Source organism: Lissotriton vulgaris, unplaced genomic scaffold, assembly GCF_964263255.1.
Source record: "Lissotriton vulgaris unplaced genomic scaffold, aLisVul1.2 SCAFFOLD_2288, whole genome shotgun sequence".
Lineage (NCBI taxonomy): Eukaryota > Metazoa > Chordata > Amphibia > Caudata > Salamandridae > Lissotriton > Lissotriton vulgaris.
In genome coordinates, this window is record NW_028253704.1 from 12,781 (window position 1) to 26,819 (window position 14,039).

The window sequence follows — 14,039 nt, forward strand, 5'->3', positions numbered from 1 at the left end:
TGAATACATGACTTTAAATGGGTCCAAGACATTCCCAAGGAAGCAACAGTAAAGGCCAGGCAAGGGTAAACAGTGCAGGACTTTTCTGTCTAGTTGACATAGCAAAGGTCACATCGGATATCTCTTGATCTTTGTCTCTTGCAAAGGTCTGTGTGCTTTAGAACTGGTTTGGTAGCAGAGTCTGTGCATGGGGCTCAAGTCAAGACCAGGCGAGAGGAACCCTCTGTGGTGCTTTCATGGGCAGCAGGATATTCAATGTAGGTGTACTGTGTGTTAGTAACACTTGTAACTCTTGTCTTTCAGCAACTTCACTCCAGTGTTCGGACAGGGAGTCTGGAAACCTGCCTTCGGCTGCTGTCCCTGGGTGCTCAGGCTAACTTCTTCCATCCGGTATTATAACATTTGTTATTAATATCCTTAATAATCGAGGTAACTGATTAATGAAAATTGTTAGTATGTTGCTCCCCTGGCTGACTCGTTTTGGAAGTGTGATTGGAATGAAATGTCTCCTTGACCATAGAAGACTTTGGGTGCCACCAAAAAGGTGGCTTTATAGTTGTAACCTCTGACATTGCATGCTCCAAGCTAGGGCGAGGATGATGTACATTCGAATTGTTCACCTCTTATTGGTACTGACCCAGCCGGATCCAGTCCTTAAACTGTTTGAGAAGGACACTGGTGTATCAATGCCACCAAACCAGGGCAGTGGATCAAGACTGAAATATACTGCATGCGTTGCAGAGATTTGCCTTGAACTTCTGGGCCACAGGTTTGAAACCTCAGCAGGCTAATTACACTTTCATTCTTTAAAAGTCTGTAAATGGTTGGTTGAGTTTGCAATAAGGGTGTCTATTGCTTCTGGGGCATATAATTAGTGTTGTGTTTGGGGAAATACTAAAATCATGATAAAATGCTTCACAGTACCCTCCTTCCCATTCACGTTCAGTGTTTAAAGGCGTCTGGTTGGGTGGTTTATTGCTTTTGTTTATGTTGCTCCGCCGCAAGATGCATACCATAGTTTTGTCGGTTACTCTTAACCTATTTTGTGTTGTTGTGACTTCCAGGAAAAAGGAACCACTCCTCTGCATGTGGCTGCCAAGGCAGGGCAGATACTCCAGGCCGAGCTGCTGGTTGTCTACGGAGCGGACCCAGGAGCTCCCGATGTCAATGGTAGGAGCCCCATCGACTATGCAAGGTGAGCACAGAATCTCACTGCCAGCAGAGCTGTAGAAAAGGTGTGGTGTGATTTAATGCGAGTCAGAAACATGGATCAGAAGTGGAGTCTGCCTACAGAGACCTTCTGTACTGATGGTTGAGGTGGCATCTGACTGTGTGAGGTTCCTATCTTGGTAATGAACTGTATCTCTGGTTTCCTGTATTTACTGTTAAGACACTCATCTGTGTCCTTTGCAAATCGATTCTCGGTGTCCAGTCTGACCGTCTATTTGTTTTGGTGTTTGTACAGCTCTCACTCATTCAGTAGGGTCTAGTCATCCACACATCCATTGCCCCGCAACCACTGGTTCATTATCACCCCCTCACTTATTCCCACCCATTCACGGGCAACATCACGATTTTTTCCCCAGTTTTGAAAGGCACCTGTTCCTAAAGCTAGCCCACAGAGTTAATACAACTGCAACCAAGGCAGTTTGCTCATCTAAGTTGGAGCTGTAGAGTAAATTGAGACCAATGGAACTGTATTTTCAAAAATATTTTGTAATTTGTTTGTTTCGAAATAACTAGATTAATGTACTGCCCAACAAGAAGTCAGAGGCCCTTTTCGTTGCGTTGGATATCGAAATGCCTGGTTTGGCCCAGTCTGGATATAATGTACAGCAGCAGCAGGTCTTTGGATGGCATTTACACTGCCAGTCCATGTGCTTCCTTATACTGAAAAGCCGTTTGCAAACTAGAACTCGACACGTACGGGGGGAAGCCTATGAGGTGGCCGTAGTGGAGACGTACTTGTACCTGTTGTGTTCCTGTGAGGAAGCTTGCAGTTCTGCCACAGGCTCTGTAACTGTTCTGTGTGTTAGCGATCCCAGCGCTGTTGCAGCTTATGCTACACATGTGGTGTGTGATAGGGAAGCTTGATCAAAAGTTTCCATTGCGCAAGAGCCAAAACGCTTTTAACTATCAAGTAGGGGAGCATATGGCGCGAGAGGAGCACAGTGTGCGAACGCTCTGTACTGGAGGGGAGCACATGCCTTACGCATACAGAACATTACAGTGCAAGCCGTACTTCAAGACGCACCCACACACAGCGAAGAGGTAGTACAGTGGCATCAACTATAAAAGCTTCCCTTGCACACTCTGAGCAGGTGTATTGCAGCCTTCAGCTGGGTAATGTACACTCCCACAGAGAACAGATATATTGGTGGTGAGTATGGAGCTAAGCACGCCAACCCGGCGGCTCTTCTTGTTAGGGCCGAGTCAAACTCGAAGCAGTGTTGAGCAGTGTTGAGCAGCAGTGTAGACCCAAGATGGAGGCTCTAAGGTGGAAGCAAGAGCCACGGGGTGCATCTAAGCTGCACGCCCCGGGGGCGCTGCAGTGTTGTGCCCAAACCTGGGAGGTACTGCATGTTAGAAGGGCTCCTGGAGGCGATACGTTCATGAGGCAGAAGCAGTCGCTGGGAATGTCTCAGTAGCTGTTTTTTCTTACTCGCAGTAAGATTTTTCTATTCTTCAGTAGCTGTTACACCATGTAACCTGGTCGGCTGATGGGTTGTCCAACCTGCAGCGAATGTCTGCACCTCTGCTTTATCTGAATGGCACGACCAGAAGCAGAGAAAGCTGAAATCTGCCTTGGCACAGTGAGGTATGGAGTCATGGTAGCACACTTTGATGGCGTTTGCCGAGAGTTCTTAATGTAATTCTTAGGCAAATGAAAATCTGAGTGTGAACACTGTTGGTGCAAATGTCTGCAGATGTACATTCTTCATTCCTTTAAATCTTGTGGCGGTCCTGAAAATACAGGGCTTCTATAGGCAGGGATTTGTAGTGTACTTCACAGGTGACTTCTTGTGTTGTGGCGGGCGGGAAGTTATCCAAGACAAGTGTACCTCATTTAGCTGTCAGCGGTATTGTGAAGCAGGGCCATATATGGGTGTTTATTTCTCCTTGGAACTCTCTCTACAGGAACCGTAGCATCAGTTCATATAGGACAGGGAAGGCAAAATCTTTATTTATCCCTCCGATCTCCTCCACTCAAATACATTGAGCCCCCTGGCACCCGCGACTCGAGGATTCCTCACAGACTCCGGGTACAATATTCCTCCCAGATTCTCCTGCTTGTCCACTCAGTCACTCAATGAATAATCTGTGTGCTTTTGCTCCTCTGCACATAAGGACTCACTGACATGCTCATCTTTCTGTAGGCAGCACTTTCGACTTCTAATCATGTGTTCTTTTTCTGCAGGCAAGCAGGGCACAACGAGCTAGCCGACCGGTTGGTGGAGGGTCAGTACGAGTTGACGGACAGACTGGCATTCTATCTGTGTGGGCGTAAACCAGGTGAGTGGCTCAAAAGCCATGGCTTCTTCCCTTAAAGTGTGTGATCCGGGGACAGTCACATGCTAACACTAAGCGTCATGCATGATAATTGCAGTGGGTGCACCTATGAGAGGACGCTATTAGCATATTAACTGAGAGCATTTCTTGCGCCTATCAAAAGAACTGCGTTTCATAGATACAATATCTACTCGCACTATCAACCCCCTCTCTCTCTCCCTTGTACACTCCTTATTAAAAGTACTTGAAGGCCCCCTTAGGACACCTTAAATGTAATCACTTGCAAATATGTTGGGGGTATAACCAGGTGTACTGTGGAGGTCAAATTAACATTGTTTAGGTATAAACATAAAATATCAGAACAGACTTGGACCCGCCATTTATTTTAGGAGTGTAGCTCTAACAGCCAAATATGAGGAAAATCGTAAGCACGCTTACAAATTCAGTAGATTCCAGCAATGTTTTAGGATTAGGTCACCTGTTGCACGTTAACTTTCTGAATATTGCAGGTTGTGCTCAAACAATATGAATAGCATTTGCTTCAACCACAATCCACTGAGAAGCGACTGCCTAGACGATATCTGCACTAAAAGAACAAAACTGAGGATTTTGAAAACTTATTTAGAAAATGTTGCTAACAAATTTGGAATGTATTTTAATGGACAGAACAAATTGACTGATCCCATCAGAAGTGAAACTTAAACTAGTGGTTTTACATTTTGGATCTATTTGTGAGATGCTCTCGGTGCTGACAATGTGCTCCATATGTGTACAATATTGTAACCTCTGTAATGAGGATATGTTTTATATCCGTTATTTCTTTTATGGACTTTATTGGTATTTTTGCGCACACTGTATTGTTGATAAAATTGGATGTTTGACTTTGATGCATTCTAGAGACTTCCTCAGAACATGATCCATATTGAGGTTTGTTCCCTAATCACAGAACATTTTTTGTCCCACTTATATTTGAACCTTTGAGAAGGGATGCTTGTTTCTTCTACAGTGCTACCTCGTCCCTTTTCTCAGAATTAGGATATCTCCCTCCTTTTTTAGACATCTTTTCCACTGTGCCTTCTACGCCACAGTTATACAGTGTAAAGCCTTTTGTTTTCCCTGTCCTATGATGATGAAGATGTGCTTTGTAAAATGATGATTTGGTGACATCTTTGGAAATAGCAGAAATTATTTCCACCTGACTAATTGGAGCATTTTCAAATAGCTCTTATCACCCTAGCTACTGCCTTCAATAAATCAAAGACCACCATGAAATCATTGGATCCCCCTGACTTCACTCTGAGCTTCTGTCCAGGACTGTCCATTCCCTCCTCTGTCCTCCCACCCATCCCCTTGTACTGCCATTACATCGTCTAACTGTCCGGCCAATGACTTTTGCAAATTCTTTAACATCACCTTTCTCAAGTTCAAATCTTTTAAAGTTACAATTTCCTGCTTCCAGAGACGTTTGATGTGCTATTAGACTCGCACAAGCTGCTGGACTCTTTTAGCGTCTCCACACCAGTCCGATATGTAGTGAACATTAGACTGACCCACCTACACCCCTTATTTAATGCTGCAAAGTCCATCATTACTTCTCTAGTCATGAGCAGTTGGGCTACTACTCCTGTCTTTATGCTATATAGAGTCAACAACTTAGCAATGTGCGTACTTTTCTTTCTCCACTGTGGTCACTCCACCTCCTTTCCCTGTTGGTGAGCTTGCTTCTAGGAGTAGGCGCCAGTGTAAACTCTCTGTGCTGTTCAAGGCTATCCATGTCTCCCCATCTAGTCAATGGTTTTTTCAGATGCTCTTCCACGTGTGCTCTTCGATGGCTTTACATCCATATTTTTACAGAACCGTAAACCCCTTCTGCACATTTAATGTGCTCTGCCCTCATCCTTGGAACTCGCGTCATCTCAGCCACAGGCCTAAACTCGTAACAGAATTCGAATCCACTCCGAGGGCCAACTCCTTGGTGTGGAGTCTGCAGGTGACGTAGGAGCTCTGCTCCATCTTCGGCTTCAGTTAAGTCTCCCTTTTCATTCCTTGCGAATGTACCATCGACCGAGCTGCTGCTTTAGTGTGCCTGTTCTCATCCCAACACACTCTCCCTGTGTATTATGTATACTTGCTACAACTCTTCAAATTAGCTAAACCGAATGCAAAAACATTTCTGCTTGAAAAGCACACGGTCTTTCACTGTATTGAATAATGTTAATAAATGAAAAGATAATGCAATATATGAGTCTATCTGGCTAAAACATGATCCTCCCTTTGCTTGTCTGTTGCAGATCACAAGAATGGACATTACATCATCCCACAGATGGCTGACAGGTGAGGCAGACTTCCCTGTCATCGGGCACTTCTCTCTGGTCTATTTTGTTCACTTTACAGATAGTGAGAACACATGCAGCTATGCTATGCTTGCTATCAGAGGCTTCCTGCCCCATGTTATGCTATCTGGTACTACCATAGTGTGAAGCTGTCACTAGTGTAGCATTGCAGCACTTTCAGGTATAAATGCGCTCAGAGAAGTCTGTGGTTGTAGTATAACCTATGTCGCAAGAATTGGGTGACATTCTTGATGGCCTGAAGTCGTCAGGTCGTGTTGCAGTCAGTGGAATATGGGTAATGTGTGTGCCTTGTCTTATAGAGGTTTCTGAAAGGCTGTAAAGCCATTTATTCTACATCTCTGATCGCAGGACAAGAGCATGGTCCGAGATCTTTCACATATGGTGGTCCAGTTGAAAGGGAGTAAAGAAGTGCAGTGTTATATCTATGTATGGAGTTACTCCAGAAGCACAACCCTAAGGAAATTACATACTCCTGAGCTCTGCAGGATAGCCCCACAAGATGGTGGTTCTTGCAGCACTTATAGGTGCCAAAACCACTAGTATAGAGCAAATATTATTATTGACTTTATAATTAGGATTCATTTTGTTTTGCTATATATATTTTCAGTACAGTAGAGCCGGGTTTTCGTATCATTGGTTATTGCAGCAGTTAGAACCTAAATATTCTCATTTCATTTCTCTATAAAAAAAATTGTAATAGAACATTGTGTTATAGGCATATGAGCTGCAGATCTCGCACTGTGGATTAGATCGCCACCTGGTGTTGGGCTCGGATGATTGCATGTTGTTGTCTTCTTGGAAGAAGTCTTTGTAGTCACGAATAGGTGACTCCTCCCTTGGACGATAGTGCGCATGGGCATCGACTCCATCCTTAGATTGTTTATTACCGCCACGGGGTTCGGATGTAACTTTTCCGCTCCGGTTCGAAATCTACTTTTCCAGTAGTTCTACGCGTAAAAACTTTACCAAACAACTTTCTATATCAGTAACTATCGACTCGACATCTTCCCATCGATTCCGGCGTCGACGTGGGCCGTTGGGCCTATCCACGCCGTGAGGCCCACAACACATGGAAAGGACGCTGTTCAAGAGATGCCCCGTGTGTGAAGCAAAATTTCCACACAGCGACCATCACGAGGTGTGTAATCTGTACTTATCGCCAGAACATGACGAGTCGAGCTGTACAGCTACGGCATCCTTTCGATCCAAGAAGACCATTCGAGATCGGAGGGCCCGTCGACACGATATGCAGAGATCGGCTGCCGAACCGGTGGATTTCTTCGACGAAGGTCCATGCGTCCCAGAGGAAGATTCCGATGATCTCCAAATTGTATCTGAGGCAGACGACTCCGATGACTCCGTACCTTCGGGTCAACATGTGAGTACTTCTGCCCCTGCCTCAGTACCTACACCTAAATCGAAGGCAAAGGTCAAAACTCCGCCTTCGGGCCCAGTCGCGACCGAAACACTGCTTCGAAAGCCCCGCCATCAAGCCCGGCTCCGAAGAGAATATTAAAGCCTTCCGGTAGCTTAGGACCGAGCAAACCGCAAGTGCCGATACCACCAGCTCCCTCGGCACCAAAACCGAAAGAAGTCCCGGTTCCGAAGCACACTCTGAAACCGTCGCCTCCTCAAGACAAGACTGCTCCGAAAATAATGAAGCCTGTTTCCGACGCTTCCAATCTGACCAAAACAACTTCCAACCCGAATTCTTCGGTGCCGAAACCCACAAAGCCTGGTTCAGATGCTTTAAAGCCCACAAAACAAGCCTCGACTCCAAAGACAATATCTTCAGTGCCAAAAACGATGCCAAAGGACCCTATACTAGCTCCTAAGGCTAAAGACAAGCTACAACCATGCCAGGAACCGAACCGAAAAAATTGGCTCTGAAAGTGGTTCCTCAAGAAGAGGAGCTTTTTCAGCCTGATCTTTTGCAAAAAAGGATCTACATTGATCCACAAACAGGACATGTCTCTACTATGCCACACAGGAAGAGGAAATTAGATACAGCACCTACACCTCCAGTGCCTGTCAAGAAGAAGTATTCTGCCTCATCACCAATGCACCCTTCTCCTCCTGTACCCTCTCCTTCACCTCCTCTTCCTTCAAACCTTTCACCTCAAAATTCTCCTCCTCATTCTTCACCTCCACATACACCACCTCAGAATGATGATGAGTATACCATAGGGGAGGGGGGAGCCCAGGATGAGCCTTTTCCCTACCCAAGTGATACACCAGACTGGGAGTACCCAAATCCACAGGATGTGCCAGATATCCCAGATCCACATCCGTACCCATCCAAACTATCTTCTCCAGAAGACAATATAGGTTTTGAACATTTACTCAATAGGGCTGCCATCTATCATAATGTCACAATGCACTCGGATGAGGCAGAAGATTTTTTGCTAGACACTTTTGAACATTCCCAAAAGTCAGTTCAAATGCTACCTATGATTAAAGGGGTCATCAAGCATGCCCCAGAAGTGTTTAAAGATCCTGTACGAGCTAGGATCATAAATCCAAGAATAGAGAAAAAGTACAGGCCTGCTCCTGGGGATCCCGCATACATTAAGGGACAGCTACCCTTAGACTCCATAGTCGTTTCAAATGCTAGAAAACGAGCAAACTCAGACATCAGGAGAAGCACCACCTCCTGAAAAGTAGTCCAAGATAATAGACGCTTCAGGCAAGAGAATAGCTGCCCAAACTAGCAATACATGGAGCATAGCTAACACACAAGCCCTGCTCGCAAGATACGACAGGGCTCACTATGATCAGTTAGAAACACTTTCACAACATCTACCTGACCAATATAAAGCACAGGCAAATGACCTTATACAGGAAGGGAAGCTAATCTCAAATGCCTCCATCAAGTGCGCACTAGATGTAGTAGACACAGCATCTAGAGCAATAAACACTAGTATCCTACTTAGACGACATGTATGGCTACGAATTTCAGGATTTAAGCAGGAAGTGCAAACATCTATCTTGAATCAGCCATTCAACCAACAACAATTGTTTTCCAGAGGTAGACACAGCACTTGAGAAAATGAAGAAAGACACTGATACAGCCAAATCTATGGGAGCTCTGCAGTCCACCCAAGCAAGAGGCTACTTTCGCCGCTCCTTTTACAGAGGAGGCTCCAAACAAGCTGGAGCAGATAATTCAGCTTCCTTTAAAACCAACACACAAACATCCTCCAATAGAGGATATTTTCAGAGGAGGCTATAGGGGCAACAACAACAACAAGGGAAGAGGTCGAGGAAATAACAATAATCGAACCTCCCCTAACACAAAACAGTGACTACCTTTTGCTTCCCCAAACAGCATTCCACTCCTGTAGGGGGCAGACTAACACAGTTCCTACCTGTCTGGAATTCCATCACAACAGACAAGTGGGTAAGACAAATTATCCAATATGGCTACTGCCTAGAACTTACAGCTACCCCTCCACATTTACCACCCAGACAGCGTCCAATGTCTACAGAACATCTAACGCTGCACCAACAAGAGGTTCTCTCATTGCTTCTAAAAAACGCAAAAGAAATAGTTCCATTACAACATCAAGGAACAGGGGTTTACTCGCTGTATTTCCTAATACCCAAGAAAGACAGGACATTGAGACCAATTCTCGACCTCAAGCCCCTCAATCTATATATACACTCAGATAATTTTCATATTATCACTTTACAACAAGCGCTCCCATTGTTGCAACAAGGCGATTTCCTTACTACACTAGATCTCAAGGACGCCTACTTCCACATTCCCATACATGCTTCTCACAGTAAGTATCTAAGGTTTGTGCTAGGACAACACTATCAGTTCAAAGTCCTTCCATTCAGAGTCACAACTGCACCAAGAGTGTTTACAAAGTGCCTAGCAGTAGTAGCAGCACATCTCAGAAGACAACACATCTATGCCTTCCTATGCCTAGACGATTGGCTCATAAAAGCCAATTCATTCTATCAGTGTGTCCAACACACATCTCAAACCATTCAAACATTGCACAACTTAGGGTTCACATTCAACTACACCGTCACATCTTCAGCCCTCTCATGTACATCAATACCTAGGGGCTACAAAAAACACAGCTACAGCTCTAGCTTATCCCAGTCCTGCCAGGATACAGAGCATTCAAGCCTTAGTCACAAAGTTTAAACACAACACTCTCTCTCAGCCAGAGTGTTCATGCAACTAATCGGCATGATGGCATCATGCATTTTTATTGTTCCATATGCAAGAGTGCAAATGCGCCCATTGCAAGAATGTCTAGCACATCAGTGGAACCAGGCTCGAGGACAACTTACAGACCTGGTGTTGGTAAACAGCTGCACATATCGCTCTCTGTAGTGGTGGAACACCAAAAACTTGTCCAGTACTTACAACAGACGCATCCCTAACAGGATGGGGAGCCCGTCTCCTACATCATACAACTCAAGGGAAATGGACCACTCAACAAAAAGTGCTCCACATCAATCACTTAGAGCTGCTAGCAATATTCCTAGCACTCAAGTCCTTCCAAGTAGATGTACAGAACAAAGCTGTCCTGATCCGGATGGACAACATGACAGCCATGTACTACTTTCAAAAACAGGAGGGGATACACTCTCTGCAACTGTCCCGGCTTGCACAGAACATTTGGAGATGGGCCGTTCCACAAAAAAATATATCTGCTAGTAGAACACCTTCCAGGAGTTCACAATCAGATAGCAAATCTGTTAAGTCGGCAGACACAACAGATTCACAAATGGGAACTACATCAGCAAGTTCCCCTACCATTCTCTCACAAGTGGGGTCATCCAAACATCGATCTGTTCAGCACACACGAAAACGCAAAATGCCCAACCTTCGCCGCCAGGTTTCCACACCTGTTGTCCAAAGGCAATGCGATATGGATAAACTGGTCAGGCAGATATGCGTATGCTTTTCTGCCACTCCCACTAATACCACTAGTAGTGCGCAAGCTAAGACCACAGTCTCTCAAAATGATCCTAGTAGCTCCCACATGGGCACGCCAACCAGGGTTCACAATGCTACTAGAACTCTTGATAGTTCCACACCAAAAGCTGTGTCTGTGAACCATGGAGACATCAGACATCCAGATCCAAATCAACTGAATCTAGCGATCTGACTCCTGAAGTCTTAGAGTTTGGTTACCTTAACCTACCACCAGACTGTATGAATATCATTTAAGAAGCCAGAAGACCTACTACTAGAGCTTGCTATGCAGCAAAATGGAAGAGGTTTGCCGTTTACTGCAACAATGTTCAAATGATCCACTGGATGCTTCTATCCAGAATATTATCTGCTACCTTGTACACTTACAAAAATGTAATCTAGCATATTCATCTATAGGGCTTCATCTTGCAGCCATTGCTGCGTACCTACAAAATAGACATCTGTCATTGTTTAGAGTACCTGCAATTAAAGCATTTATGGAAGGATTGAAATGAATCATTCCTCCTAGGCTACCACCCTCTCCAGTGTGGAACCTTGTTCTTACCAGGCTCATGGTACCCCCTTTTGAACCTCTACACAAATGTGAACTGCAATTCCTCACATGGAAAACAGCTTTCCTTATTGCTATTACCTCTCTCAGGAGAGTAAGTGCAATTCAAGCTACTATACAAGAACCATTTTTACAGCTGCACCGTAACACAGTGGTCCTAAGAACAAATCCAAAATTCCTTCCTAGTCATTACTTAATTTCATCTAAACCAATCAGTAGAGATGCCAGTGTTTTTTCAAAACCCAGACTCTGTAGCAGAAAGAGCTCTACATACCCTAAGTCAATGTAATAGAGAGCCCTTCTCTATTACATTGACCGGACCAAAACCTTTTGAAAACCAAAACAATTGTTTGTAGCTTTCTCACCACCACATAAAGGCAACCACATCTCTAAAGCTGGAATTGCTAGGTGGATTGTAAAATGCATATAAATATGCTATCAAAAGGCAAAACAGACATTAAAAGTTCCTCCTAGAGCGCACTCCACACGCAAACTAGGAGCCTTCATGGCTTTCTTAAGGCACATTCCCCTAGAAGACATCTGAAAGGCAGCAACATGGTCTACAACACATACCTTCACGAAACACTATTGAGTTGATGTGCAAGCCAAGCAGGAAGATGCTGTAGGCCAAGCTGTCCGCAAAACTCTTTCAAACTACTCTTTCAACAGATACAGGTGACCTCCGCTAGGGGAGACACTGCTGTACAATCGATGCACAGTGTGAGATCTGCAGCTCATATGCCTCAAACGAAAAATGCTACTTACCAGTATGCATCTTTTCTTGGCATATTGAGCTGCAGACTCTCACACGCCCACCCGCCTCCCCGGGACCTGTATCTGTTCCAGTTCCATCTTAATTAGATATTACACACATCGACATCCCTACTTTATTTCTTCTAACTCCATCATTTCCCATCATAGCGAAAAACAATTTAAGGATGGAGTCGATGCCCATACGCACTATCGTCCAAGGGAGGAGTCACCTAACTCGTGACTACAAAGACTTCTTCCAAGACGACAACAACATGCAATCATCCGAGCCCAACACCAGGTGGCGATCTAATGCACAGTGTGAGACTGCAGCTGTACATTACCAACAGATGCATACTGGTAAGTAGCATTTTCCTTTTCTACAATTAGGAACAAAAAAAGCAAAACAGATAGTATTTTTCGTCTTCATTTAGTTTAGAGGTTGTTGATCAAGATGGCAGTGTATTTCCATCATTATAATTGTTAAATGAAAATATGCAACCTTTCATTTTTACTAGTCAAAGATACAATGTGCATTAGGGATGGGATAAAAATGAAAGAAATGCATAGGAGCACCCTTCAGATAGATCTTGCCAAGTAATCTTGGCCAAATAAAATAGTTTTTCCTGTAAACATAACTTCCCTCACACTAAAATGATCAGTATACCTATCCCCCTCAGATGGGTATTGTGGCAGTAACTATGTGCCTGATCTGCCAGGCTTTGTGCCAGAAGTCAACAACGAACCAATGGCAAGTTCAGGCAGACAGAGAGGATCTTCTTTCCACGAGGGAGTCTACTTATTACAGCCTGACTTGCCCTGCTTTTCGTCATTGGATCCTGGTAGCAGGACTTACATCCCAGATGTCACCCACTTGTATTGGGGGATGTACAAGTCTTTTTTGGTGCATTTGAGGAATTTAGTAAGATATAGTTAATGTAATTTGTTGAATTTCGTATGTGGAGGGATGTCACTCTCCTCCCTCATTCTCAATGATTGTATCTGGCAATTGAAGCAGTTTCAGGCATTTTTCTGCGGATTTAAAGTTCTTCAGACTAAAACATTTCTCTCCTTTTTAAACTTGGTGTACGCTATACACGAGTGTGTTGGCATGCCTCTTGTAGCATTTTGATGAGGAATTCCTACATTTTTCCATATTTATGTTTAGAAGTTATTTATTTGTATAAACGTTAGTGACTACAGAGATATAATACAATTGACTTTATGGAAAATAGTTCTTAGAAAATAAATGATTTGTAATTTGAAAGACTTTTCATACTTTAAATTCTTGGTTGCATAATTTACTTGAAAACTCTTTTAAGGCTAAGCTAGTGTGTTGTTTTTTGGGACCATGCCTAACCGCTCTCTCTGCTCTCCCTAACTTTTCAAAATGCATTTGCTAGTTTGTCCACCTCTGTTCTGGATCCGGCTTACTGAGAACTTAATTTGATCTTCAGGCTGTGCTGACCAGGCAGCAAGGCTTGTGGAACTCTGCTGCTCCCAAAGTCAGATGTCATTCGTTTATTGTTTACTACGCTCAGCTGTTCTTGTTTCCCCACCAAATTATTCTAACATGAATTTGTAACCGAGTCCCTCCCTGGGTCCGTCTTTTTACGCATCCAAAGAAGTAACCAATCAGAGAATGGTTATGGAAGGATATTTAAAATCAGACTTTTTCAGCCTACGTGTTCCGTTTACCTTTTGACCTGGAAAGGGGGGAGGCGGGGAGGGAGGGGGGTCGTCATGTTCAATTCGTATTTGCTCTTCGCTTATTTTGTTAGCAGTGCAAATGCACCTTTGTCTGTGTCTATGAACTTGCTCCATGAAGAGCAACTGTCTGTTGCATTGCTTTCACCTTTGTGTGTGTTAATGTTCTTATAGGGTTGTGCCTCTTTGACTATGTCAGTTTTATTTT

At 44.1% G+C, this 14,039-nt stretch overlaps 1 protein-coding gene across 1 annotated transcript in view; it reads left to right on the plus strand.

The window, feature by feature from the left end:
• Positions 1–303: 303 nt before the first annotated feature.
• The window catches only part of GIT1 (GIT ArfGAP 1), a gene marked incomplete at its 5' end in the record, with an annotated part of 206,661 nt that continues 192,925 nt past the window's right edge, over positions 304–14,039 (plus strand). The window contains 4 exons of the mRNA XM_086951454.1: positions 304–390; positions 1,065–1,195; positions 3,419–3,513; positions 5,802–5,844. Of these exons, the coding sequence (XP_086807580.1) occupies positions 304–390; positions 1,065–1,195; positions 3,419–3,513; positions 5,802–5,844 (356 nt within the window). The remainder of the gene's footprint in view (positions 391–1,064; positions 1,196–3,418; positions 3,514–5,801; positions 5,845–14,039) is intronic.